General features: G+C 36.8%; 1 protein-coding gene across 4 annotated transcripts; it reads right to left on the bottom strand.

Annotated features, from left to right (window-relative positions):
• Positions 1-423: 423 nt before the first annotated feature.
• Positions 424-27741, bottom strand: TUBGCP5 (tubulin gamma complex component 5). 4 transcript variants are annotated; one of them, XM_061377809.1, is made up of 24 exons: positions 27505-27741; positions 23937-23990; positions 23751-23859; positions 21648-21744; positions 20938-21048; positions 20321-20400; positions 19668-19803; positions 18765-18882; positions 17237-17326; positions 16653-16746; positions 16077-16323; positions 15682-15884; positions 14774-14889; positions 13249-13517; positions 12077-12275; positions 10510-10698; positions 9572-9754; positions 9223-9307; positions 9000-9120; positions 7735-7913; positions 6896-7021; positions 6239-6327; positions 4277-4377; positions 424-900 (listed from the first exon to the last, which is right to left on the bottom strand). In XM_061377809.1, the coding sequence occupies exons 1-24, from the start codon at positions 27663-27665 to the stop codon at positions 809-811; spliced, it is 3249 nt and encodes a 1082-aa protein (XP_061233793.1). In that variant the 5' UTR covers positions 27666-27741; the 3' UTR covers positions 424-808. The 4 variants fall into 4 exon arrangements, with proteins under 4 accessions (XP_061233793.1, XP_061233795.1, XP_061233794.1 ...); XM_061377810.1 differs by lacking the exon at positions 424-900 and adding an exon at positions 2141-3191; XM_061377811.1 differs by lacking the exon at positions 20938-21048.
• Positions 27742-27888: the final 147 nt, after the last annotated feature.

Here is a 27888-nt window from a genome sequence, read left to right as displayed (position 1 = left end):
TACAACACAATCAATACAAGCTATATGAGTAAGGAAGAGTTTTTCTGCAAGTGTGCAAGAGTATAGGAAGAAAGCTGGAAAGTTGTAGATCTCTATGGTTAGTAAGATAAAAAGCACATCAGAGGGAATTTATTTTTATATATGTTTTTAATCAGCCTCCTGCAATGTAGTGATGCTATCTTTAATCCATGCTACCATGGAAACCACGCAATCAAGAACTGGTTGCTAAACTTTTGGGTATCAATAGCTTAATACAAGCAGAGGTCCTCAAGGACCTAGTGGATAATTAGGCGTTATTAAAACTAAACAGCAAAGAAAGCATTAGAGAATTTACTAAGTCTGTGCTAAAATGTGGTCTCGAGATTACAGAAGCCAAAGGAAACAAAAGGAGAAGGAAGAACAGCACTGAGCCAGATAGATAAGGGCTTCTATGCGGCAACTTTTATGAGAGAGTGCACCCAGAAATTAAAGATAAAAGTGGGAATGAAGTACAGAGGAAACTGTGACAGCATCCAGTAATGCAGTGTGCTCTTCTCCAAAGAATTTAATACCCCTTCAGAAACATAGACAGTTCAGTTTCTGCGTGCTTTACTGGGTATTTTAATATGCTTTCCCTTAGCTAGACTTGACAACTTATAAAAGAACTATGACAAAACCCCCTTAAATCTATACATGCAGTAAGTTTGGCCTCATTCTTCTAACATCTTTGCAATTGCTTACTTGAAATCCTGGAAGTGCAAGTGAAGCACACTCAAATGCTAGGTCTCCTCTGTCAAAGAGGGAGAATGTCCAAAAGTTAAAATTCAAATTAATTCAGAGATAACTGATAAAAATTTGGAAACAGTGTCAAAAAACATCCAGAAGGAATGGAACCAGGACGAAATCCAAGTAACAACATTGCTGTAAAAAAAATTAAATCGATAAGAAAACATTACAAGAAAATTTGAGTAAATAAATAGCTAAAATACCGCAAACCTCACTAAAAGCCTTCTTCTTTTCCAAACAGGTAAACAGCCATTTTAACTACTGCCAGGGGAGTGACGAAAAGGTCTTGGTGGCATACACACTGAAACATACGGACTTATTTTTCTGTGGTCCTAAAGAAAAAAGGATGCCATTAAGGGAGACTCATTCAAGGGAATTTGCCAGCTAAGTATTACTGACACATGAAAAGCAAAGCATGAAGGATGTCTGTAACTAGAATCAGCCAACATTGCTACAGCTAGATATTCCTCTGTGCTCAGCAGAATGGAACGTTAATTCCTAAGCAGGAAACTGGGTGGAACAGCAAAAGCTTTCACTTGCATGGGGTCTTTCAGATAAAATAAGTAAATTCTACAAAGGGATTTACTAGAAACTACTATTTCAACAACATGAAGGATTGAAGCTTTTTTTCTCCCATATCTAGCTAATATTATCCAAGGTAAGTCTAAAAAAACCGTAATGTCACTGAAGATACCCACTTTATAGAGAGGAGAAATAAAGCAGTTACTAGTTAGATTTTTTTTAAAGCATAGAGTACTAGACATACATGCACTCAAAAAGTAATGAAGTAGTGCATACAAGAGCTGGACTTCCTAGTACATGTATGCCCTTTAAAACTGTTATTAATCTATTCAGTTTTACTGAGTGAGAAAGAAGCAGTTAGAAAACATGCACTTGTCTCTACATGCAATAAACAACAAATGGTAACCGGTCATGGTAAAGTACGAATTACTTCTGTCAACAGGTGTCCACCTACCACAAAACACGTCCAAAAGCGTGTCATGTGGTAGCAGAGGGCAATACAAGCAGTGCTCTCTAAAGCAAAACCTCGACTCAGACAAACGCAGAAAAACATGCCATGAGGCAGCAGAAAGTTTCCCAGTGTTACATTTCAAAAGGAAATGTGGTTTTTTTTCCTGAAAACATTTTATGGCTATAAATTGGAAGAACCTTTTGAGATCTCCTGTTTAAACAAGAATCCCAATATTCTTTTTCATTGAAAGCAATTATTAGTTCACAGATGAAGAAAAAACAGCTTTATAATGTGAGCCACACAGTCTCACAGTTGGTAGTAATGTACTTCATTTACCTCGCAGAAACATCCCTCAGACTCTAGGTTAACAGGATCTCAGCAGAAACATACACAACAGTGAAATTCCAATTATTAAATCTTTTATTTATTCAATTAAACAAATAGATAAATGGCTATGATTGATTTTCTCTTTTTAAATGCAGGGGTACTGATGCCAGAATTACTGAGAAATGTTCATGGGGAGGAGACAGGGCAAGTCACCTTGCCCAGAATACATTCCACATTCACTTCTCCAGAAATGTCCCCTTCTGCATTACAGTCTACTGCTTTACAAGACATCAACTACTAGAAGTAATGTTTGTTTGCAAAACATTTACAAGGAGGAGAACAGTCAAGTCATACCTGGCCACCTCTAAGACAACTCAACAGTCCAATAGTTAAAACTAATGCATTACACACTGTGATCTTGATCCTACTGAAACTGACAAGAGTTACCGCTAAAATTAGTGAGCATTTGATCACTTAACATAAAAATATTGGTATTTTATAGTCTCAAATAATCCATTTTGATAAGTTAATCTTGTATTTTTTACATCAGCTTATTGTAACAGTAATAACTGTTCCCAAAGAGTTCTTAAGAACCATTAAGCAAATAAGAATGCTTCTTAGCCCTTTTTTCAAAGGAACAAAGGCCAAAAATAAGCCTTTTGAATAGTAAGAATTGAGTCACACCATTCCACACTGCCCTATGACCTATTCACAGTTGCAAAAGTAATGGGAAAGAGTAAATCAGCAATTATTTCTAATTCAACAAAAAATAAATCCTTTTTACAACATGAAATACATTTTCTGTATTTTAAATGAGATTGTTTACACAGGATGAATTTTACACTGTACATGGTTTTCAATGATGAAACATACACATTCAGAGGAAAATACTGCGACAGCCAAAAGACTTTAAATACCTGTACATTATTTACATTTTCAACTATTTTACACAGCTCCAAACCCTCAGTGCCATTTAGTTATACGCATTTCCAATTGGGAGTGTAAAATGATTACAGCTTTTTAACATGAGAATGTCAACATAAATGCTGCTTTCAGTTCTTTATCAATTCAATGGACTCGGAACTTTGTTCCATGCCAGCCATCAGTGACAAAGCTAAAGATTCCACTGTGAACCAAACCATAAAAAAAGTAGTTAATATTTGCATTACAACAGCCTGAAAATACTTATTGCAATATTCAATTCTGTAGTTTAAAAGGAAGATACCAATTTATTTTCTGAATTGTAACACTTCAGGATTTAAGACTGTATGACATTTTATGAAGCTCTGACATTTCAAACAATATTTCACCACTTTGATCATCAGTTATCTATTAGTTATTTTCAGCAGTAAGAATTGGAAGAAATTAGCTCCTTTGTCTGAAATACTAACTGCTGAACACACACACAAAAAGAATAAACGTTGTGAGGGGTTCCATGAAATAAGTCATTATCACAGAAGGTTCTTGCACACTAGCTCTTGTAGACTGAGTAGCAGTGATGTCAGATAATATTTAGAATCACAGAATTATTTAGGTTGGAAAAGACCTTTAAGATCTTCAAGTCCAACCATCACCCTAGCACTGCCAAGTCCACCACTAAACCATGTCTCCAAGCGCCACATCTACATGTAGTGTAGAAACCTGTTAGAATATGCATCTACATCCCAGCTAACCCCATTCATCCCAAACCAGCATGGATTAGCTATTTAAGCTAGTATCAGGCTGCAAGTAGAAGCACAGACATGTCATCTTCTGCTGTTTCTGCTACAAAGGATGTCACTTCCAACAGATGGACAGAGCCAAGAGCTTGGACAGTTTGCAGCTGAGACACCATAATACTAAAATTCTATCTGTTCAAGATATGTCACAGCTAGCTCTCATCTAACAACAAAAAGAATGCTCTTTCATGCCCTACAGAACTAAACTTCATTCATTTGTTTCACTTGCTTGGCTCCATCAGCATCCCCTCATCAAGAGAGCTGGTAAACTGAAGACAGCTGCCATTAAAAAGCATGGCACAAATACTCAAAAAAAAAAAAAAATGAAGTTAACAAGTTAAGTAGTAAGGTTTCATGTCCTTTGGAATACCTCACAAAGTGAGATTCTTTAAGATGTACTGACAAACATTAAACAAGACTGTAATGTGAATACAGTCCTAGTAAAGCTTGTGTCCCACTAAGTGCAGGTATGTGAAAAGCTTCATGTACTTACAGTGAGGAAAAGAGCCTCGACAGACAGCTTTGTTGAGAACAGTTACAAGAAACATGTGACAGTTTTTAAAATCAGATTCCATCTTCTCTATGGATTCCATCCTACAAAACAGTTTAACAGATGAATGCTTAACAGACTAGCCACTTTTTCCTTTAAAGTATGACCAAATTACCTTTAAAATATGACCAAATTACCTTTAAAATAGAACCAAAACTCCACAGTAAATGACAAAAGTACTCTTTGTATAGCAATCTGGCTTAAACTTACCGTATTTCAGTTATGCCTGTGCATATTACTTCTAGAATCAAAGGCAATTTTGACAGGAGCATCTGAGCACTAACAACAGCATTAATTTCCTCATCATCTTAGAAATCTCAGCAGTGACAAGGAAGAACTGTCTGGTGCTACCTGACATCAGTTACTCCTACCTAGTTTTGTATTTTAAGACATCAATTCCTGGTCCTTATTGCTTTAGAACTCCTTGGGGTAAACCTACACTGACAAATAAAACAGGGACAACCGCACTGCTTTACTATCAACTCTTGAACTCCATTCTGGACTGTGCCAGCTAGTACTCAACAGAGAAGGGAGAAGATGTAGTTCACAGTAAGTCATTCCTTCTCCCCCCTCCCCCCAAAGGATATGAACGACACTACATCAGCTATGACTTTTTCCTGCCACATCCAAGAGTAGATAACCACATGCCCCAAGTTTCAGTCTATCAACAGACTTCACAAATTATTTTCAACACCTTGAATCAGAAAAGCACACCAAAAATAGCAACTTCCTAGCGACACAAGACAGCAGGATCCAAGCTCTAGGTAGCATTTATGCCAAAGAGAATTAGTCCTGAAAAAAATGGAATGCGAGCCAGTCCACACCAGCTTGCCACAGGACCATAGAACAACCCTTGAGTGTTAGACATAGCCTTGGAGAGTTGTCCACTACCATTCATTCTGCAAGCAGCAAGTTACAGAAGCTAAACTATAAACTGGGAGAGGAGTGCCTGAAGAGCAGTCCTGTGGAAAGGGATCTGGGGGTGCTGGTCAACAGCAGGCTCCATAGGAGTCAGCAGTGTGCCCTGGCAGCCAGGAGGCCAAACTGCACCCTAAGGTGCATCAAACACAGCATCACCAGCTGGTCAAATGAGATGATTCTCCCGCTGTTTTCAGCATTGGTGCAGCCTCACATTGAGCACTGTGTGCATTTCTGAGGCCAACAACTGAAGGAGGTACTCAAATGCTTTCACAGGAAGGCAACAAAGCTGGTGAAAAGGCATTTGAACTAATGGAATCAAACATTTTGCATTAAAATCTTGACTCTGAAGTCAATGGCAGAACTTTTATTGACTTCAACAGTTTCACCATTTTTACCACAATTTTTTTTTTTTTTTTTTACAAAGGCTTTATAATTTGGACAGTCCAGATTAGAAAAATAGGCAGGTGGTTTTTTTTAAAGGAAAATAAAAATGTATTGCCTTTTAGAATGAAGGCCAAACTAAATAATTCCATTTTTCAGAAACCAATTAATGAATGTCATCATCTAACTGCCTACAATTTTAAATCATCAAGGAACATGATTATAAAACAAACCTATGAACCTCTCATTTTACCAGTGTCAATAAATGTGAAGGAAAAGAAAACCCTCTTTGTTGCTACGCTCTACAATCTTTTCAAACACAAGTTATATATTGGCCACCTTTTTAAATAGAAAATACCGAATATACACAAATGCACTGAACTTGTTAAGTTCTATCTAAAACTGCGCTTTTGTTAAGAAATAGCAATCAGCCTTTTGTAGATACTTTTCCAACTGGAGTGTAAAATAATTATAGCTTTTTAAAGTTAAACACCGAGCAATGTCCTTTATTTCACAAACATACACACACAAAAAAAAACCCTCAAAATCAAATTCTCTGCTGTGAAATGATGACCATACAGAATTTTAGGTATATATACTTACTTCCAAGCTCCCAAACCAGCCTGCCAACGGTCTGCAAACATCAGTACTAAATTTAAGACTTTCATTATAGCTTCTTTCACAAAGCTCACCTAAAATAACGATCAAAACAAAAGGAATAACAGTCAGAAATTAATTGCTAAGTACAACAATTTCATTACTAAGCTACAGTGCAAAGGTATCCCATGCCATTTAATCTCAGCTGTAAAACCAACCTCCTAAATACAATGTGATTTCTTCAAATTTGTGTTCTGCATTTGTTCTCTGATTCATTTCATGGCTGAGTACTTTAATGAGGACTACACACAGACAGCATGTGGGATAGAAGTCTACAATGCTATCCATGTACCTCTATTTCCTGCCACATCAGTGTGTATACTCCTCATTACATTACCAAGCCTCAGTCTGATCAAATCCTCCCATCTCTTTAAAACAAATAAGTCATGTAAAATCCAGTACAAAGAATTTAATTTTGTCTTCTCTCCTTGACAGAATTGAGCTGAGACTTGCAAGGAACGCGGGATCTCAGTGTCAACTCTGGAAGAGCTAGAGTTTCCCCAAGAGTAGCTGTATATTTCTTAGTATGTATGAATTGCAGAACAGGCAGCATAATCAGTGCTAAACTCAATGTACCAAATATACCATCTGTTTTTTACCCACCTTTTCTCTCAGTAGGCAGCGATCATGGATTGTAGATAGATACCTGTAATGTATCTTTATCAACTGATCTAAATCTTTGGCTTCTTCTACCTGATGCTGAAACTCCAAGCCTGTACTGTGAAGAATCTTAAAAAGAAGACCAGAGTTATTAAATTCCATGCTGCACACAAGTGCTTACGACTGTCTTCTGGCAGTGCCTAAAACTGCCTGATTCATTCATTCTTCTGTCTCAAATTTTAGGCTCACTCCCCAAATTACCATCAACAACAACACACCATCAACAGTAAAACATTTGAGCTCTTCTTATGACTCAACAATGGCATTCCTCACACAAATAAGAATACTGCCATTGCACAAGGGCAGACAGGTTATCCCCAGAGGAGCTGATCTGGAGTGTACCGATTTTATTAAAGGCAAACAAAAGGCAATTGCAGAACAGATATGAATCTACAGGCGTTGCCTTTATATTTGAGAAGTCATGTTTATGCTTTCGAGTCTGTGTACTAGAAATTTTTGAGAAGGATCTATTTAACTAAAACGTCTGTGTAACACTTTCATAAGCATAATAGCTCTTAAGAGAGCAACAGCTTACAGAAACCTATTTTTACATGACTATGCTTCAGTCATCTAGCACCGGAAGAAACAGTCAAAAAGAACTAGTAATATCCAAAGATCAATCATGTGCATGTAGACCTTCTAAAACACTTTTAGGTTTACTGGTTTAAAACTGCCAACTTAAAACTGAAACATGTTCAACCTAAAATCATTTTGAAGAAAGGACATTAGACTAAGGTTTTTACAAGTTCTTAATATAAATGGAATTGTGATATAAGACAAACCCTAGTCATGATGTAGTTGTGGAGGCTGTTAACAAAATGCATGAGTTTCACTCTTAGGAGGAACATGCGATGTATTTGTTGTTTTATATTTTCTGGTTGTGGTGAAAATAAAGGAAGCATTCCTTGCTGTAATAAAGTTCCTTCCTTAACCTGTGGATTTTCTGCAGCACAGACTAGTTCTAAAAAGAAGAGGCAAGAGTGTTATACTGTAGTACTTATGCAGACAAACTGTAACTAAAATGTTACTTAAAACTGATTTTTTTTATTTCTTATTATTCTGCACACAACACTGATATAAGATTTTTCTTGTAATTCAGATGTGTTATTATAACATAGCAACAATATGCTGAATAGTTTGACAGCGTATGTACAACACAATTTGATAAATACTAGAACAGGAAATGGTATTTAACTATTATGTGAAATGATTAAAAAAATCTACATTAAAATAAATATATTTATTTTATATCTCTACAAAGGGGAAAAGACAAAGGGCATAAAGCCATACCCATAAATTTTACATAAAACTATAATTTTAGGAAGATTAATATTTAACCAATGTACAAAACAGAGACGGACCCCATTGACTTCCTAATTTATTTTTCTAGGACATGAAGTGTGTATCCATTTTATATGGGACAGAAAGAGTATAAACATTACCCTGCTGAAAGAGACAAAGAGATCTCTTTCCATTACCACCAAATATCTAAATTGCAGCATAGAGGCTGTATTCCCAACTGTCTTTTTCAGTCTCAAATACAGTATTTGTTTTTCTTGTTTTCTTAACTTGTTGACAAGGTATTACTCAAAAAAATTTGGATTACACATAAAGCAAAACATTAGGGTGTGGTGGACAGACCTTCTTTCAACAGCAAGGTCTGAAGAAAAAACAAGTGTCCAATGTAACTAACTAGACCTGAATGAGAGATAAAGGGAATGCATAAATAGTGCTGTCCCTGAGGCCAAAGAGAAGTGAAAAACAAGCCCTGCTTAATATATAATTTTCAATTTTCAAAGCTAATAGACAGAAATATTTTACAGACTGAATCAAAATTCTAAGTAGTTTATAAAACTAGTTTACTATTACTACTAGTAAATAGTAAATTTACTACTAGTAAATTATAAACTAGTAAACTAGTTTTATAAACTATTACTACTATTAAAAGTAGTACTATTACTACTCACTACAGAAAGCAACAGACTATTTATGTTCTTAGATCACAGAACAAGTTCTTAGATTATCTTACATTGAAGAAGTTTCTTACCATCAAATCGTAAAACATCTAGACTATACTTGGCCCACTTTATTTGCAGTAAGAGCAGAAAAACTTGATTGTAAATTTTTTGGCACTCTAAGCTTATAACTATATCCACAGGCCAAGGAACCTAAGAGGAAGAGAGGATAATCAAGACAGAAAAGTAAGTCGCTTTAATGCAACATTTCAAACCTATTCTAGAATAAGAATTACAGTAATATTAACTCATTACCTTGTAACTCAATGTCAAACCATCTAAGGTGTGGACAGGGAGCTTCTTCTTTGCTGTATCAACACTTTCAAAGGATATAGATAACCTATGCAAGGAAACCTGATTTAATTGTTGTTAAACTGTTTTAAAATACTGGTTAGTTTCACTGGTTTTTAATTTCTCATTCTAAATACCAACTGTCTGATTTAATTTGGAAGACTTGGGGAAAAGGTAACAATAGCTTTAAACTTCATTAAAATGGGGATTCGTTTAATGAGTACATGGTAATTCATTTTGTGCTATGCAATTTAAGTACATCAGTACAGGTAAGTGTGAAAGAAACATAACTAAACTATATTTTGCTTTTTACCTTGCACTGTCCTCTGGATAGCGCTGCCCAACTGCTTCTTGAAGTTGCACATTTAAGAAAGCAACATTCTGCCAAGTTTCCTTTTCTCTGATTTTGTCAAAAATAGATGTATAGAAGTCATACATGGTATCTCCAGCTTCAAGTAAGAAAAAGTTTCTCATTGCCTGCAAATATTCCACAAGCCTAAACAGGAACAAATGTGTAACATTAACTCTGTCTTAATCATACAAGTGAAATCAAAACACAACTGTTACAGAAACAAAAATCTTAAAAACTCTTCACTACAAGAACTCAGTACTGAACACACACTTCATAAGTCCACAGGAGATCCTCTGCTTAACACTCAGGTAGCTTTCACATGTATTCATATAACACAAAAGCCATTTTTTTTCCTCTAAGCAGGCTACGGAACAGCTTAGAGTTTGGAAATCCTGTCCGTCTCCCTAAAGAGAACTCAGAGAAGAGATGCAATTTCAAGGAGAGTTCTAAGTGACTTCAATATGGAGCTCCAGAAAATTATGATACTGATTTTCCTTTTCTGATTACGTAGGAAGTACAGTACTGCTACTACTCTCATAAGAACTGTGACTATAAAACCATTAACTATTTCAAACAGATTCCTAAAGTTTCTCTTAAAGTTTCAAATGATAACATTACTAAAAGTGCTGTTTGAAGCAATTTTGCCGCTGAACATCCACTGAAGCAAATTACAGCTTTGCTGTCGATTTAACTAGACCAAGTTTTCACCTAGGATTTTATCATGTTAGATTCACCTTTCCTGCTTAATGATTTTATTGTTTGTTATCAAATTGGAGTAGAAACACAACATAAAATGGCTGCTTTTAGTGTATGGCACACCACTGCTAACTAAAAAAAAAAAAAAAACCCAAAACAGAGAAAAAAAAAAACCTTAAGGAAAACCGAATCTACTTTCTTACCTGTAATCCTTTTTTAAAGTTTGCATTAGATTACCACAGCACTCCAAGTATTGCTTGTCTATGTGCGGATAAAGGCAAGACCTCAGTGTCAGTTCAAAAGTCTGGCAGGTCACAGATTCTGAGGATCTATCCACACAAACATCTCCACCAGTAAACTTTTCATGAAAGTCACCCTGTTCCAAATATAATCTTCAAAATAAAACAAATAAGGAAGAAGGTTCATAATTCATATATAACAAAAAATGTCATACTTTCAAAGTTTTTAAACAAAATTGGATACTCTAAAATATGTGGTACAGAAGTAATAATAAAAGCTGTTTCATAACTATAGTACATATCAAGCCTATTAAGTGATCCTTTATACTGGTTTTGCATAACCAGGTATTAGGACACCAAAAAGGATGGCATGCTAGAATCACATAACTGCTCAAGGAGTAATTCTGAAAAACAACATCAAGTCCGAACACTATACAGACAGCTTAATGAACAAACCCATTAGTTCTAAAAACTATACTGCGCTTACACAGCAGCCAGGTGAACTTCCCAGGAAAGAAAAATAAGGAAACAAAGTAAAAATTCAAACAACCAAAAAACCCAACTAAACAAACAGAAAACCACCACACAGGTAGAACTGGTTTGAGGCACCTTAAATATGGGATCCCTATATATTACCTGTGATACTACACTGTGAGAAGAGAGTATCTGCAGTCAACACTTGGAAAGCTTAATTACATTGTCACAGAAATAGAATCACAGAATAGTTAGGGTTGGAAAGGACCTTAAGATCACCTAGTTGCATCCCCCCCTGCCATGGGCAGGGACACCTCACACTAAACCATGCCACCCAAGGCTCCATCCAACCCTGCCTTGAACACTGCCAGGGATGGAGCATTCACAACTTCCCTGGACAACCCAAGAGAAGTATTAAGAGTCTTATCTACTATTAATTATGATTTCTTAAAACAAACTCCTCCTAGGAATGAAATGAAAACATGTAAATCACCAACTAGTATTCAGAAAAAGATAAACAGCTATTTTCTTATTTGTAATCACAAAGTAAGATTTTCAGAATTCACCTCTCCTGCTGATTTCCAAAACATTTAAAATCTCTATAGGAGACACATGAAGAACTTTTATGCAACTAATATGAATTTTGGAAGGCTTTTAAAGTTAGATTATTTAAGCACATCAGAACAGAAGCTGCATTCGTCAAATATCCTTGGTACTAATCAAAGACATCATGTACAAATTCCAAGCAAACACATTTAAACATTTAGATTTTACAACACTAATAAAACACTTACTTGCAAAAAGCCTGTTATGTTAAAGGCTGCTCCCATTTCTACCCTAGCAGATGTAAGCAGCAGATTCTTCACTGATTTTAATTGGTTTTCATCAACTAAGCACAAGGGTAGTATTTATTTAGCTTCTATCACTGGCTGTTGGTGCTCCTCTTTATTCTGTGCTTGCCTGTTTGCAGCAGCAGCAGCAATAAAAATTTAGTCTACCAAATGTCACCAGGCAGAACATTGCTCTCAACAACACAGCGGATGGATCATTCATTTACCTGGCAAAATTAATAGCCAGCAGTGGGTCATGGACATCATCCAGTTCCAAGTGTCTTTCTGCTATAGACTGCATCTTTATCAGGCTCTGTTTTGTGGCCTGCTGTTCTGTAATAATATCTGGAACAGACTCTTCCCCATGCCGCAGGCGAGACTGCACCGATTCCAAGAACAGTGTATACAAACTCTTTCGTTCAGCATCTAAATTGGGCAACATGTTCAACTGTAAGATTTTGTTCTAAGAGAAAACATTATCCGAACTAAAAGAACTACTTTATAGTTCAACATTTACTTGCTACCTTTCAACATACTAAGCTTAGGCCACTATTCAGAGAAAAACTCAAATACATATTTAAATTAGCATTGCTAAAACAGTAGGACTAATCCAATGCCTAAGGTCAGGCAGATGTTCAAATTGGTTGCTGAATGGGTGTCTGAAACATGAAATATTTCTGAGACTGTTGGAGAACTTCCTCCCTCAGGTGAACAGCAGTTCATTCTTAGCACCTGAAACAACCCTTCAGTATTCACTGGAACAGATAATAATTCTCATAGCAAAAAGGGGAATAAACCCACAGAGTCTCCAAAATAATTTAACTATCTCTGCCTTCTAAACATCAAGAAATGTCAAAACAAACAAAAATTATTTTATTTCCTTAAAAAAAACCAAAAAAACCCAAACAGCATTGAGTAAACTGTTGTACTATTTTACAATCAAGATACTTACCCCAAATACCCAGATAGCTTTCATCTGATTATTAGTAAGCTTTTTTTTCAAAACAAAAAAAAAGTTCCACATCCTATCTCAGAATTATTCAATCACTTAGTAATTAAAAATAACTATTTATTAAAACAAAACAGCTTTAGAATTACAACATAGAGGCTGTTTTCTTTTGTCTCATAAAACCCCAGTTTCGCAACCACATGTAAAGAAGCTTAAGAAAAATTTAAAGCAACAAAAAGCAAAGGGAATACTCAATCTTTATTCACTTTGCTCTTTTCACATGTTTGCACTGGAAGAGTGTTTTCAATCAGACCTGAAGTTACCAATCATGATGTTGATGTTCAGCGTGGAGCACTCTATTATTCTAGACCCATGCAAACATGAGTACAAAAAATACACCCATACTGTTAGATACCCTTGGGCATTATAGTCCACAAACTGACACCTCACCTCTTGACGCTGCCTGCTGTGGAGAGCCATCTTTGCATTGAAGATTCTTCAACAGCTGCATGGACTTTCCAGCCATGATGATTTGCTTTAGCACAGGTTTCAGAAAAGAGACCATAGTGTGTTGCCTGCTTGAAGGGGCCTGATCACTACCAGAACTGGCACTGGCATTATCACTCATCTTCTCCTCATTCTCCGTCTTCTCTGATACACTATATAATGTGTAGGTAGCATACCAAAAATCTCTGTGATTAACTGGAACATTCTTGTTTCTGTGAAGAAATAAAAAGCTGATGAAGATTTCCCTTTTCAAAAGATAAGCGTCTTCTGGTAATGAGGTTTCATCATTTTCACTCTATGCTTTGCCCTTCTCTTGGAATACCCACAAAGCACTTTCGAAACTGTATGGAGTAAGCTCATTCGTATCACAAACTATTCAGAGACCTCTAGAAAGGATGATAACTTCAGCAGGGTAAAGAATCAGCTCACAGGAGATAAAAAAACATATAACCAATTAGACCCCCAAGACAGAGCATATAGAGTAACTGTAATGAAATTTGTTGAGGAAGTTAACTATTCACAGTGGCATGCATCCTTAGTAACAAAAGTATTAGTGATTGACTTGCAGATTTATTTAAAACCTACAATGAAGCAAACTCAACTGGGAAAGCTGAAAAATTCTAGAGTAGGTGAAACTACATTTGTAGCTCGCTTTGGGTTGGTTTTTTTGTGTGTTGTTTACATCAGGTATACTGCTTGGTCTTTGAAGTCTCATGGAAAACAACCTAAATTAGCTAATTCAAATGAAGCACAAATACAGATAAAAAAGTTGAAAGCTACCACTCCTGTTGGTAGCACTGAAAGCACAACTGCGGAACCATGGAAAGAAAAGTCAAGTACGACATGATAAGGATATTAAAGATCTCAGCTACTAGGGATTTATTAGAGCTGTTCTCTTACTTTATGCTTACCTGCTGTAAAAGACAGAGGTTCAATTAAGTTGGGCAGATAGGGGAAAATGGATTTGCAACTACGAGCCAAAATTCTATTTTCTAAACTTGCTTTCTATTTTGAGCTGTCAAAGGAGGAACCAGCAAAATGTAGCATTCAAACAGAAGAAAAATTAACAGCTAGGATGTTTATGACATGTGCAACGAGTATTTTAATTCTAAATAGCATCTGATTTATAACAACCACAGATTAGTATTTTTTGCAAATGTCTTGGCTTTGAAAAGAGTTAATTGCTTTTAGAAAAGCTAACACACTCAGATGGCTGATTATTTATTATAGATGGAAAAAATAAAACAACTGATTTCTATTGCAGAACACTATCTGGTAGGGCTCCAAACCTAATGCAATTTCCCTAATGGGAAATTTGAGACAAGTTATAAAAGTATGACTAAGAAATTAATTCTACTGAAGCAAAATAGTGTTGGAACCCACTTTTATTGTCACTCTTTATTTCCCAGGTTCTATCTTGTATTCATACTTGCACAGCATTATGTGCGTCCAGTACCAGCATCCCTACCTCTGAATGATAAATTCCTTTGCAGGATCAAACAAATTACCATGGACTATCCACTCATCCACAGTCTGTAAGTATGGCCTCACAGTTTCAACCCAGAGAGAGAACAGAAGGGATACCTGAATTTAAAGGGGAAAAAAAAAAAAAAAAAAAAAAGGGAGGGGAGAGAAAAATGGCTGAACATTTTTATCCTAAGCATTAGAAGCAATATAGCAAAGCCCAACCTCTTAAATGTGTAACTGTAGCTTTTAAGATATACACAACTACACATAAGATATACATGACTACACATATACATGACATACACATAATTAAACATAAAATGTTAAACTAAAAACGACAGCTTTAATACTTTTAATGTAAGCCCACAATTGTGCTTGCTTCCCCTTGCTACTTTTGTCATCAGTTACACCCAAACAGCAGTTTTCATCTTTCTCACTCTAACATCTCTTGAACAGTAAGGGATAGTCATAAAACTTTCTGTGGTTTTATAACATAGAAAACAGGAAGACAAAAGGACATAATGACATCAACTATATTTTTAGTAGTATAATCAACAAGTTACTGTAAAAGCCCAAACCCCTGCATTTCAGCTTTAACTGAATTATGCAGCTGTAGAAATAGAATAAGGAAAAGCTGTTCCAAAACTCCCTCTTCTGTAACAGCTTCTCGGCCTCTGCCCACAGTTTCTCCCATCAGTCCTAAAAGCATACTGCTGCTGATCTCATCATAAAGCAAATTTTGTACAGATTGAGTGAACTCATGCAAGAAAACAGTGATGTAGTATGGCTAGCAAATCTGTCCTCGATCCTCGGTAGACAAAGGCTGGTGTACTCCATCACCATAAAGAAATTTAAGTTACTGAATTTTCCATTGTGTGGTTCTGCTAAGGAAGGAATTATTTTCCCTACCGTTTGCTCAGACGCTTCTCCGACACTGTCATATTCAAGAATAGCTTTGTAGAGAGTATTAAGCAGATGAGATGCTCGTACAACATTTCTAGTGTCAGGTGGCACTTCTGCTACTCCTGTGCTGAAAACCTTGTGAAGTACTTTCAGCTGTGCCAGTCGGGGGGACAATTTATCTATTACTATTGAAAGTGTGACAGTTTTATCTGGAAAAAATAAACCAAACATGTATAAAAGTAACATCCATCACAAAATATTTTTTTCAATGTTATTAATGAGGTTTTAAAATACAGTATGCATCTTTCACAGTTTCAAAATGCATCTGCATAATGATTTTCATGTTTCCCTATAAAAATTTCCTGTGTGCCCCCTCTAGGAAAAATTCCCTTGCACTGTACCTTTGTTGATTATGCATTTTTCAATTTCAGTAAGTTCTTCTTTAAAGCTAATGAAATATTTATACAAGGCCCACATAAAAGCTTGGTAGGTTCTGAACGGGGCTTCGGTAGTTTTCTTTGGAGTAGAAACTGTTCCAGGCATTGTGTTTTCTGGGCTGTGTCCCATCACTTCATCAATAAACTTCTGTAGTCTAAACACAACCTGACCGTATGCCGCTATCTGCTCCAATACAGATCTCAGGCAATTCTAGAAAAGAAAAAACCCAACCTTTTTAGAACCATCTAACAAAAATTTGTATTTAAGAAAGCCTACAAATGAAATAATGAAGTATTTTTATGAATTAAAATATAATAAAATCCTGCCATCTCTACTGCTTCATCACATTCTCAGATATAGGAACAGTCCATCCAGTTTCTTTTAGTCAGATGCTCTTAATTTAGCCAAAAAAGAACTGTGGGAATGGAATTTTTCTGCAGGCAGTTTATTTTTCCACAGGCAGTTTAATTTCCTATTACCCCACAAATTACACCTTCCTAATGCCACATATATTCAGCTGAGATTCAGAAACAACTTACATGGGTTAAATGAGTTACAGTAATATCATTCCGCACAGCCACTTTTCCATCATTCAGCTGAAATATAAAAAGCTTTTTCACTCCTGAAAGTAGCCTTGAAAAGAAATAACAAAAGAATTAGCTTTCCTTGCCTAAAAGTTTCTTGTCTTCAAATAACAGGGGACCACAGATCAACTACAAGACTATTGGTACTTTATGTTGTTCCTAGAACAAGAACAATAAAACCCTGGCATCAATTAAATATCTCCTAAAGTTCTTTTCCAGTTGAGATAATTTCCAGCTACAGGATGTCCCAAATCTACATTCTAAAATTGGCCACTGTATGAAAAATCCATAGGGACAAGGTAAACACTGGTTCCACTTTACAGTTAGACTTGAAGAATCAATACATACAAGTAATAGCCACTTTCTTCTTTAAGAACCTGAACGGTTAACACACATAAGCAGCACCTTTATTGTCAGCAATGGTGCAAGCTAAAAGCTCATTAATAATTCTTCCTTCAGACACAACATCAAACATAAGTCTCATTTCCTTGATAGAAACACTAGAAGCTAAAATACAAGCTTTGGGATGTTGCTCTTACCAAAGAGTTTCCCGTATAACCTGGGTTTCAGTGACTAGTGTTCTCTCTTCCGGCACATATAAAGGATTACTGGTGTACAAGTGGTGGTCCCTTCAAAAAAAAGAAATGAAAACAATTGAATGGCTGAAACAACAGCTAAATCACCTTGAAGTAAGAATGACACGATAAACTTAAGACTCTCATTATGTTCTCTTTAGTAGATTCAATACTCATGGAGGAATTTTAAGTACATAAACAAAAGCAGCATTTGCTTTTGCACTGTTAAGCAAAATATTATGGAAAGCATTCAAATATCATTTAGTCATAGACAGCAAGACAAACAATTGACTAGCAAACACCAGAAGCACTGAATATGTGTTGGTTTGGGTTTTGCGGGTTTCTGTTGTGTTTGTTTGGGTTTTTTTAAATTCTCAATCCCTGATTACTTTATTATTTTTTATTCAACACTGGAAATTTAGTCACTTTCTGATACAAACACTGAGTTAAAAAGCATTGGTATAAGAAAATTCACACTTTCGCCCAAAAGTTTACTTAAGAAATGGAAACTTTCTCTTATGACCTTGTGTTACACAATTCTTTGTAAACCTCCCACAGTATTTTGCATATTTCAGTGAACTATAAATGATTACTCATGCATATAGTATTGTGACTCACTACTGTCACCAGTGGTAAAATCTATGTTATCATGTTCAAAATTCAAAAATCCAAATTAAGTAACAGTGGTTATAGATCATACATACATATATATACGTATATAAATATACATCTTCTAACAACACTGAAAAAGCAATGCAAAAGTGCCAATTTATGCTACTGATCCAATACTTACTGCAAATTTTGGTTCATAACTGGCTAGATAAATTCACTTTAGTGTCAGTTGATTAACTCCTTGATTAAGAAATTCATTAAATTAACGAAGCAAAGACAAATCTACTGATCTGCACTACTGAAGTATATATACATCAGCATTTGGGACAGAGGGAAAAATCGGGGGGGGCGGGGGGGAGGAGGAGTGTTGTTGATTTTGGTGTTTGGTTGTTTCAATTGAACTCTCTTCTCATTTTCTTTCCAAAACCACAGAAGATCACAATGATATAGTGCTTTATGTTCCCTCCCCACACAAAATGGACATTTAAGACTAACTTTGTACGGGAGACCAGAAAATCAAACAAAAACTTACACTTTAGAGAAATCCTCACTTCCAGGACCACTTACTACCCATATATATTAGTCCCCAGAGACCTTTGTAAGTGTCAACCCAAACAAATTCAACAGTAAGATTTGCTTCTTTGAAAAGGAAAACCCTCTCTCTTATGTGACAAACTTCATAAAAGCTAAATATAAGAATCTCCTGATAGAAAAAACAGCTCATTTGTTCATCTCATTAATTCATACCCTTTTAATTCTGTTTGTAACAATATCTCTAATAACTATATTATCTTAGTACTTCCACAGTAATGACATTTAATAAATCATAATTTAGTATTATATACCAGCAAGGAATATGTATGCAATCCTTTTTTCTTACCAGACTGCAGCTAGGTTGGAATGCAAGTGCAAACTATGTGAAAAACGAGGAGCTCTTCCTGTCCAGTACTGGGGAACAACATGCTGCTCCAGCCAGCTGCGGGCATCAGGTTCACCAACTGTGAACACACTTGACAGTCAGTGAGGTATTTTTATTTAGTCAGGAAATGCTTATAAACAGTTATAAAAGACAGGAAAAGGTTATTAATAAGCCTATCCAATCAGCTGAAGAATCACAGATCTTTTCAGGCAAGTTACAATTTAAAACTATTAAAACTGTTTAGTACATTACCTAAAAATGTTTATTTCATAAAGTGATTATCAAGAAAACGGTACCTAATTCCAGTTAGCTAGTTACTACTTATGCAACATGAATATTATGCAGTCATCTTATACAAGGCATCCTGTATCCTACAATAATCTGTGCAAAAATACTCCCTGAAGTTAATACCCCTTGAAGCTATTCAAAAGTAAGCCACTAGTGTGTTAATTGTGTAATTTATTTCTCTAAAACGCTTCATACTCAGAACTGAGTCAACTGTTTCTGCTATCAGCCACATTCTCTTTCAGCATTCTGATACTCGATAATAAAAATTTACATTATATCCATACAACTACATGCTACATTTATTGTAGCAATTTTCATTTCTGTATTGGAATACCCATGTATCTTTCAACTGAAATAAGCAGAGTCTTCTCCATTAGCTACAATGGAAATCAGATCAAACCTTTCATATTGCTTCTTTACTGTTAAAAATAATTTAAAAAAAGGCGGTAGCAAACAATAAGGTGCACCTTAACACTACAATTACAGGTCTAAACCACAACACTGAAGAAAAAGCTGCATTACTTTCTAAATTTGAGTATGTATGACTATAACAGAAGAATTATAGCTTATTCTAACCTTTCCAGGAAACATTAGGTACTGTTTTCTTATTTGGGTCATGGTCTTCTAAAGGTGTCCTGTCTACTTGAATACCCGAGTCCTCTCTGCTCAAAGGCTGAGTGTCTTCCTCCTCTTCACTTTCTCCAGACCAATCCTATCAAGTACAACAAAAATGAGTATGCTTTCGTACAACATAGCAGGCAGGTCTATATTCACTCCCTATTCAAGCCAAACATAAACTATTCTCTTCTTTCTTCCACTATGAAGTAAATTCAGGACAGTAAGACTAACGTAACTGTCTACCAGAGACAGATTTACGTTATACATAACATTAATAATTGGACACATGAGACAACTGGAGAAAAATCACAGAACTACAGCAAATTCTGATTAGGAACAGGCAGGGTCAGCAGCAGAAGTCAGTTTAGTTGCAGGCCTAAGTCAAAACATGGTGAAAACCAAAAGCATTTGTATTATTGTTACTCTGCTTGGGTCTGCATGTATTTCATGGTATTAAGTAAGACACAATATATTAGGGAATCCTAGGAGAACCAACATGCAGAGCATACAAACTAGGCCAGCTCAACCACGTCTCTAACATAGCTCCATTATGACTCTAACATAGTAACCATTCATACAGCTTGGGTATTTTACCTTAAAAAATTACTTACTGGTGTATCTATGCCTGGGCCAAAGTAAATTTCTTCTCCTTCCATCAGATACTTTCCCCAATCAAATTCTTCTTCCTTTTCTGAGAGAAGTATAAATATAAAAATAGTAAGTATCACATCACTCTGACTTTTCCTCTAAAAATATTTCCAAAGTTAAAATTACATTGTTACTCTAAAACAAAAGACATTCCCTTCCTCTTAAGGTTACACCACTGTTCCTTTAACAATGTTACACACTTTCAACATGACATGGAAACTGTGACATCACATATATTCCCTATTTATTAATTCTCAATTTTGTTGCTTATACACTCAAAATATGCAACACAGCATATCATCAGCACATTTATCTGTGTTATGTTACGCTACCCTATGCTTCAATCCTGGAAACACATGCAAGAATGCAACATATCACTTATTGTGACTAGTCCCATTAGCTCAGTGGAAACATTCTATAACTTACATATGCACAAGGATCCTGGACTGTAAACAACATAAAGCGAGAACTGTCTTACTCTACGAAAAAGACACCATATATCCATGATGTGATGTATAATACTTTTAAATAACAATCACACTTACAATATATTATATCTAAAAGATGAAGCTTACTCAACTGTAATTAGTGCTGTTTGAGATAACCTCTTCATATTCACATTCCTGGAATGGGCTGAAAGTGCATTCAAAACACCGCCGAGGGAATGTGCAGAGATCATTCAAAAAGGAATCTTAAGATGCAAGATTTTCTTTAGGTTAGTCTGAAATAGTCTTCTTTCAGTCTGTGATACAACACTATAAGCAAATGGGGGATGGCATCCACTCAAACTTAAGCACAAGCCTCATTTTTAGGCACTGAGCGCAACAGTCCTACTTTAGAAAAGCAGGCAGCTGGGATCTCCTTCTGGAAACCTTCAAAGGTATCCCATTTTCCTTGAGTACATAGTGAACATAGGAATTTACATCACCAAAGCTGTTCTGACAGACCTCCTATTGAGGTGTAAGACAGAGACTGAGGATAGAAACCCGCTGTCTGTCTTTGAGCATGTAAGCACTGCAGAAAGGTGGAGAATGCTGGGAAGTGATAGTGGTGCATGTCAAAAAGAATTCCCAAGGTACTTCAGTGGCTGGAAAACTTAATTAAATAATGCAACATAAATGGAGTAGGAAAGATTTGCAAGCTATTTTAAATGAATAAATCATAAAAATACAATCAATAAAGCACCTTGAAGTGAAGGAGACAATAAAATGGAGAGGAAAAATGTCCTTCTTATCAGACTGCATTAGGGTTGCATGTTTCATTAGCAATACAAAAATCTTGTAAACTTACCCACTTCTTTGACTTTTGGTTTTTCAACATAGGTGGTGTTGGATGGAGAATCAGACAAACACAACAGAAGAGACAGGATGGAATAGTGTGTATCTGTCTTTAAAACACATTACAAAAAAGCAAGTCAGTGGTCTAAAAGATGTGGGTTAGGTACAAACTCAGCCTATCATTTGCAGAAATGCTCCCATTTGTTTCCATTTCCCAGTCCTGAATTACAGAACTAATGGCTGTGATATGATATTGAAAGCCACCTTTCCTCTTCTGCCTACTAAATAGGCAATAAATATACTTCAAAAGTAGCCACAGGAGAAGCTGCCTCTTACTGAGTTGATAGAGAATATGGAAAGAGATAACAGGAACCCTGAGGTACTGCGAAAGTACAAAATCACCAGAGGACGAGGGATAATAGACAGCTACATTAGCATGGATGAGGTGAAAGGACACAGGTAATGAGCCTGCAGGAAACCAAGTCTTTGGTTCCTTTATTGCTATGACTATTTCAAACAGAGGCTAGAAGGGAGCTGGCTAAACACTTTGATAAAATCACTACATTTTAATATCATACTCACATTATCTTCCATCACCTGAAAATCTACACAAAGCACTATGAACCTTTAACTCCAATACTGCACTAATATGGTTGTGTAACAGAGGCCTTCAATCAGGTTGGAATACTGTGCCAACACTGTATACTGCAGAGATCCGTGTTACGGTCTATGCCTTAATACCTGTCTGTAGCACAACCATTTCTTACTACAGAAAGTTTCTTCTTTGGCCTGATTCTAACTTTCCAAAGTTCTTCAGCAGACCATTCCATACATAGGCACATGGACACTCTACTACCTATATCCTGTATATTTTGACACATACAGAAACAGATGTTTTGGAATGCAATCCACTTTGATTTTAAACAAAAAGATAACTGAACTATCTCATAAAGTGGCATCATACTCACCTAGTATATACAGCATATGATATGTTCCTAATAACATTACTGACTCTACAGGCATTTATCAAAGAACACCAGTAGGTCACTGACAGAATCACATGCACAAGCTGGTATTTCATTTACCAATCATAAAACCAATAAATGTTTAGTCTTCCCAGTACTGTGCCATTGCTAAAAACTAAATGCAGTTTAATTGCCCAAATATGAGATATTATCTACCCCCAGCTGCATTTTCAAAAAGGGGGAAAAAAAGGCCACATGTAAGCATTAGTGCTTGCATGGGCTTTTAGTTTGCTTTGCTTGGTTTTAATTTTATTTGATTCTCAAAACAAGCACAAGTAAAGGTACTTTTTCATCTACAGAGTACAGTGTATTAACTTAAGATGTGTGCAAACTATTGAGGGTTCTGGGGTTTTCCATACAAATTATAGGGAGTTAGTCCAAAGAAAGATAAATGTCAGCTGAATGAGAAGTAAAACCAAACCACAACTCAGAACACGTAGCCTTATGAAAGAAGCACCACCAAGCTCAAATTTCCCAATAGCATGAACTTTTAGTTTTCAAAGATCAAACTCATTATTAAACTACCACACTGGAAAGTGTCTAAGTGAAACAACTTTTGCTGTATCCATCCAGTCCATATCCTAAACTGATTTGATACAAAATGTATCAAAGGTGGAACATATACATAGTCTCAGTTAAGAAGATGCAGGGCAGGAGCACTCCATAGGGAAATACTAAAATCAGAACATACAGAGGTATTACTTAAGATGAAAAAATACAGGCAAAGAGTTAAGAATTCTCAGTTTGTTGTTGTTTTACAACAGATAGGGATGTAGATTCATCCAGATTTGAGCTAAAACATTTGCACAAAGTTGACCATAAAACATTCACTCTACAGTGAGAAGACATCATTTAAGTCATGAAACTGCATGCACTGAAACCCTAAAAAGACAACAGACACATTCTAAAATAAATGGGGAAACTAAAGAATACAACTCTGAAAATCCATGACCTGGCTAGGAACCACAAAAGCTTTAAGTCACTTAAAGTAATCTGAAATTTCCAACACAATATGAGAACTGAAATTCCCATCATCACCATGAACACAAGAGTTATGGAAGAAAAGAACAAGGAAATTGCAACACACATACCTTTGTTTCTTCAATACTTGGGAGTGGCAAGTTCAGAAATTTTTCTGTTAGTCTTTTCCAGCTTGCAGCTTTTCCAAGGTCAGAATGAACTACCAATTTTTCATGTATTCTAATAACAAAAATAGTATCAAAAACACTTCAAAAAAGTTAACTAATGCATTACTAATCCACAAGCAATAAACTTACCCTTCTATCGTCCTCTCCACTTTGTGACTGTTCACATCAAGAAAACGGTGAAATCTGTGTACGAAACTTGTATTAGAGTATGTTTAAAAAGGAAGTTTAAGTAAGGAAGAAAATAAGGCTGATTTACATACATGAGGACAATATTATTAGTTTAATAATGCATGCTTAATTTAGCAACAGCATTGAGCACCACCAAAATTTATTTCAGTGTCGCTTAGTCCAAGAAGGATTAACCACAATTGACCTTAAAGATGGAAAAATGGAATGCAAGTTACATTTAGCCAGCACTTTAAGGTAAATGGAAAATTATTATTATATCAGCAAACTAAGCAATTAAAGTACACTGCCAGTCAAGTGTAGCAAGGAGATCAAGAACCATGTTGTCAAAGGCGTCTGTGTTGAATACATTAAAATTATATGGGATTTGCATCACAAGCACAGGCAAAACAAACACCCACATAAGAAGGTCTCTAAATCCAAATTAAGCTCCTTTACAAATAGTAAAGGAGGGTGACCTAAAAGAAAAGAGAGCTCAAAATGAAGCTTTACGAAAATAAAGATATACCACCAAAGGCAGCATGTAGAAGGGACAAAATAAGAACTCATGAGATGTTAGATGGACTTTTCAGAATAAATTAGCATATAAGTATTCTTATAAGAATATCAGACTAAGGTTCTTCAGTTATGTGTACAGAAAAAAAAACAGAAACGGGATGTGACAGCCGTAAGTACAAGGTCAAAATACTCTATTTGTAGGGCCTCAAAGCCATCCTAATATTTTGCCTCAGCTTCCAGCAAAAAGTATACAGAATACAGGGGTAAAACTCTCATGACCACAAACAGAAATGAAAACTACAAGGTCTGAATCAGAGCCAAAAATTAAGCTAAACAGACTGAATTTGGATGACTATATAAAATCACCTCAATGTCAAAGTAATGAACTTGAAAATGAAATTGTAAGGCAGGTAGCAAGGATTTTAAATAAATATTACTGGAAGATGAAGTTATGCCCATATTAAAGAAAAAATTACTTTGTTAGCTACAAAGCTGTTAGTCTGATTTAAGCTGTGTGTAAGGCTTTGGAATAAAAGCACGATGAAATGTAATATTAAGTAGGTAGCTAACATTTAGTTTAAGATAATATAGCTTATCTCATTCATTGCAGCACACCAGCTTACATAGAAATCTGTACTTCAAATGGAAAATGGTGATAAGTACAAGAACTAGAATATTAGTAACAACACCCTGGAAAGACAATAATAAAAAAACCAAGAATGTGCACTGAAAAAAAAAAAAAATCAAACTGAAGGGAAGCTATTAGAGAGAGTAAGTAATAGCAAGTAAGTAATAGTCTATTACTTAAAGATGTAATTAATGGCTGTAGCGCACACACACACACAAAAAGTATCAATTTTTTTAGGCAAGTTGGGAACATTATGAATAAGAGGAGTAGTGTGCTGCATGCAAAGAAACAGATGAATCTGAGAACTACAGCATAGAAACACCATGAAATGTAAGAATACAAACCACAGATTTCACAAACTTGAAACTAGAGAGTTTCTGCTAAAATCTACGGTCTTTCAGTTTGGAAATATTCTATTACTCAGTCTCAGGCTGATCTTTCAGGCACATCTCTTAGACAAAAATTCTTGCATAAAACCCTTCCTCTTCCCAACCTTTCCTATCAAAACTGTTGTCAACTCTGCATCACCATTTCTTTTTTTCCTGCTATGTTTTTGGTTTGGGTTTTTTGGAGCAAACAAACACCACACACAAAAGTCTCTAATCTAAAAGAGCACATACCTACAAAAGCAACTGGGACACTGAAATAGAGGGTGAGATGTCACAACAGCAGAAGGACCACAGGCCTCATTTACCTGCCCCAAGAAACCCTGCTACCATTACCAGTCTGCAGACCTAGAATAACTGCTATTTCAATGGAGCTACAAAATTAGTAAACGGTAAATGCAATCCTATAATGCATTTAACAAAGTACTTCTGGTTACAAACACCATATTCCTACATTCCCAATGGACACAACTAGCCTCCTCAAAATTCAGCACTGTCAAACTCGTTAAAACACCTACAGATCAAACCCGGCCCTCCCATACCTCAGACTCACTTTTGCTGTTAACCACCGGCTATCTGGTTATTAAAATAGCCTTACTTGAGACTGTTAGTAGTTAGAATTCACAGGCTGACCTGAGGCAATGCAATTATGCTATTGCTCACCCTCAAAAATGGATTTAAACAGCATAAAATAAAACGCAGGTAGCATTGATTTTATGCAGATTAGGTAATTGCTGCATGAAGATAAGCAAGTACATAAGACTCCAAAGAAACAGCAGTTAGGGATAGTATGGGAAACTGAACAGCTCATGTAAAAATTCTCAGTAGTCACTGAAACAGTAACTGTGATAACTAAAAAAGCAGTGTGTAGAACTTTAGTAAGGACATTTTAGATGGCAGTGTAACAGAATTAAAGGAACATAGATAATATATTGCAGGTCAATAAAGACCATGCTTATGAGAAGTTCAAATAACATCTAAAACATTACCTTCTCCAGATTGATAACCTTTCTTATAAGCAGCATAATATTTTTTGCCAAAAGCTTTATAGCTATTTCATAGAACCACAGAATGCTTTGGGTTGGAAGGGACCTTAAAGATCGTCTAGTTTCAAACCCCTGTCACAGGCAAGGCCACCTTCCACTAGACCAGACTGCTCAAAGCCCCATCCAACCAACACATGCAGGGATGGGGCAACCACAGCTTCTCTGGGCAACTTGTTCCAGTGCCTCACTGCCCTCACAGTGAAGAACTTCTTCCTAATGTCTTACAGTGTAAAGCCATTCCCTCTTGTCCTGTCAACTACATGCCCTTGTACATGCTCTGCTAAGTCTCCCCAGAGCCTTCTCTAACCCAGGCTTAACAAACCCAACTCCCTCAGCCTGTCTTCACAGGAGAGGTGCTGTATCCCTCTAATCATCTTCATGGCCCTCCTCTCTGCAACATGTCCATGTCCTTCTTACGTTGTGGGCCCCAGAGCCGAACGCAGCATTTGGTAGAGTCCTCTTTATTTGATCTTCATACACTGATTATTGCTTTACTTCCCTCCAACAAACATTTTGGATGGCTAAATGAAGATGCTGAAAGGTACTTTCTTATGGATCAGGTGAAAAACCCTAAAAGACCGAGACAGAATAACACCCAATGGTCCTCTTACAGGGACTCACAAACACCTCCCATTCTCACCCCAGACACCGTGCCCGGTGGGTACGGCAGCCCATGGCCCTGTGCCACACCTCAGCAGCCACAGGGCCTCCCTTTTTTCCAGACGAGTAGGTGACAGCGCTGCCGGGTCACAGCACACCGCAGTGCCCCGGCACCTGCCCAGCGTCGGAGACCGAGCCCGCCAGGGGCTCGTTCCATCAGCAGCGTCGATGGACCCCGGCCAGGGCGCGGCGGAGTAGCCTGCTCTACTCGCCCGAGCCCTGGTAGTAATGGGCACCACGAGGCCGCCGCAGCAGCGGGGCTTCGTGCCGTGTCGGGGATGGCGGGCGCTGACCTGAAGTTGGACCAAGCGAAATTCAGCGCAGCCTGGAACCGATCGCTGCCTAGCTCCTCCTCAGGCAGGCCGGTCACACTGCGCACCAGCGCTCGGACGGCCCAGTCCTGCTCCTGCTCGAAGCGGCTGCGGTGTCCAGGAGAGACGAGCGGTACCGCCATGGCAGCAGCACCGGGAAAGGGAGAGAGGAGAGACGACACCTCCGGGAGGCGCCACCGAACCACCCCTCAACACCCCCACCACACCGAGCGAAACTGCACTGCTCGCGAGGTTTCCCTGGGACTTCTCGCGAGAATCTCCCTCCAACGGGATTTCGGGAGGGAGCGTGCGCATAAACTGAGAGGGGAGGGGTTTCGAGGGGGTTAATAGTGGGAAGGGTATTGG

Source organism: Neopsephotus bourkii, unplaced genomic scaffold, assembly GCF_033783945.1.
Source record: "Neopsephotus bourkii isolate Nb327-2 ecotype Australia unplaced genomic scaffold, CSIRO-AGI_Nbou_v1 NB_1760, whole genome shotgun sequence".
NCBI lineage: Eukaryota > Metazoa > Chordata > Aves > Psittaciformes > Psittacidae > Neopsephotus > Neopsephotus bourkii.
The sequence above is the reverse complement of the archived record's forward strand: the minus strand, read 5'-3'. Positions and strand labels throughout refer to the sequence as shown.

Coding starts and splice junctions, on each gene's coding strand:
- TUBGCP5 (XM_061377809.1), bottom strand. CDS start 27,665: ATGGCGGTACCGCTCGTCTCTCCTGGACACCGCAGCCGCTTCGAGCAG. Junction 19,804..20,320: donor GCCCAGGCATAGATACACCA/GTAAGTAATTTT, acceptor TGTACTTGATAG/GATTGGTCTGGAGAAAGTGA. Junction 901..4,276: donor TCGAGGCTCTTTTCCTCACT/GTAAGTACATGA, acceptor TTTTTTTTACAG/CAATGTTGTTACTTGGATTT.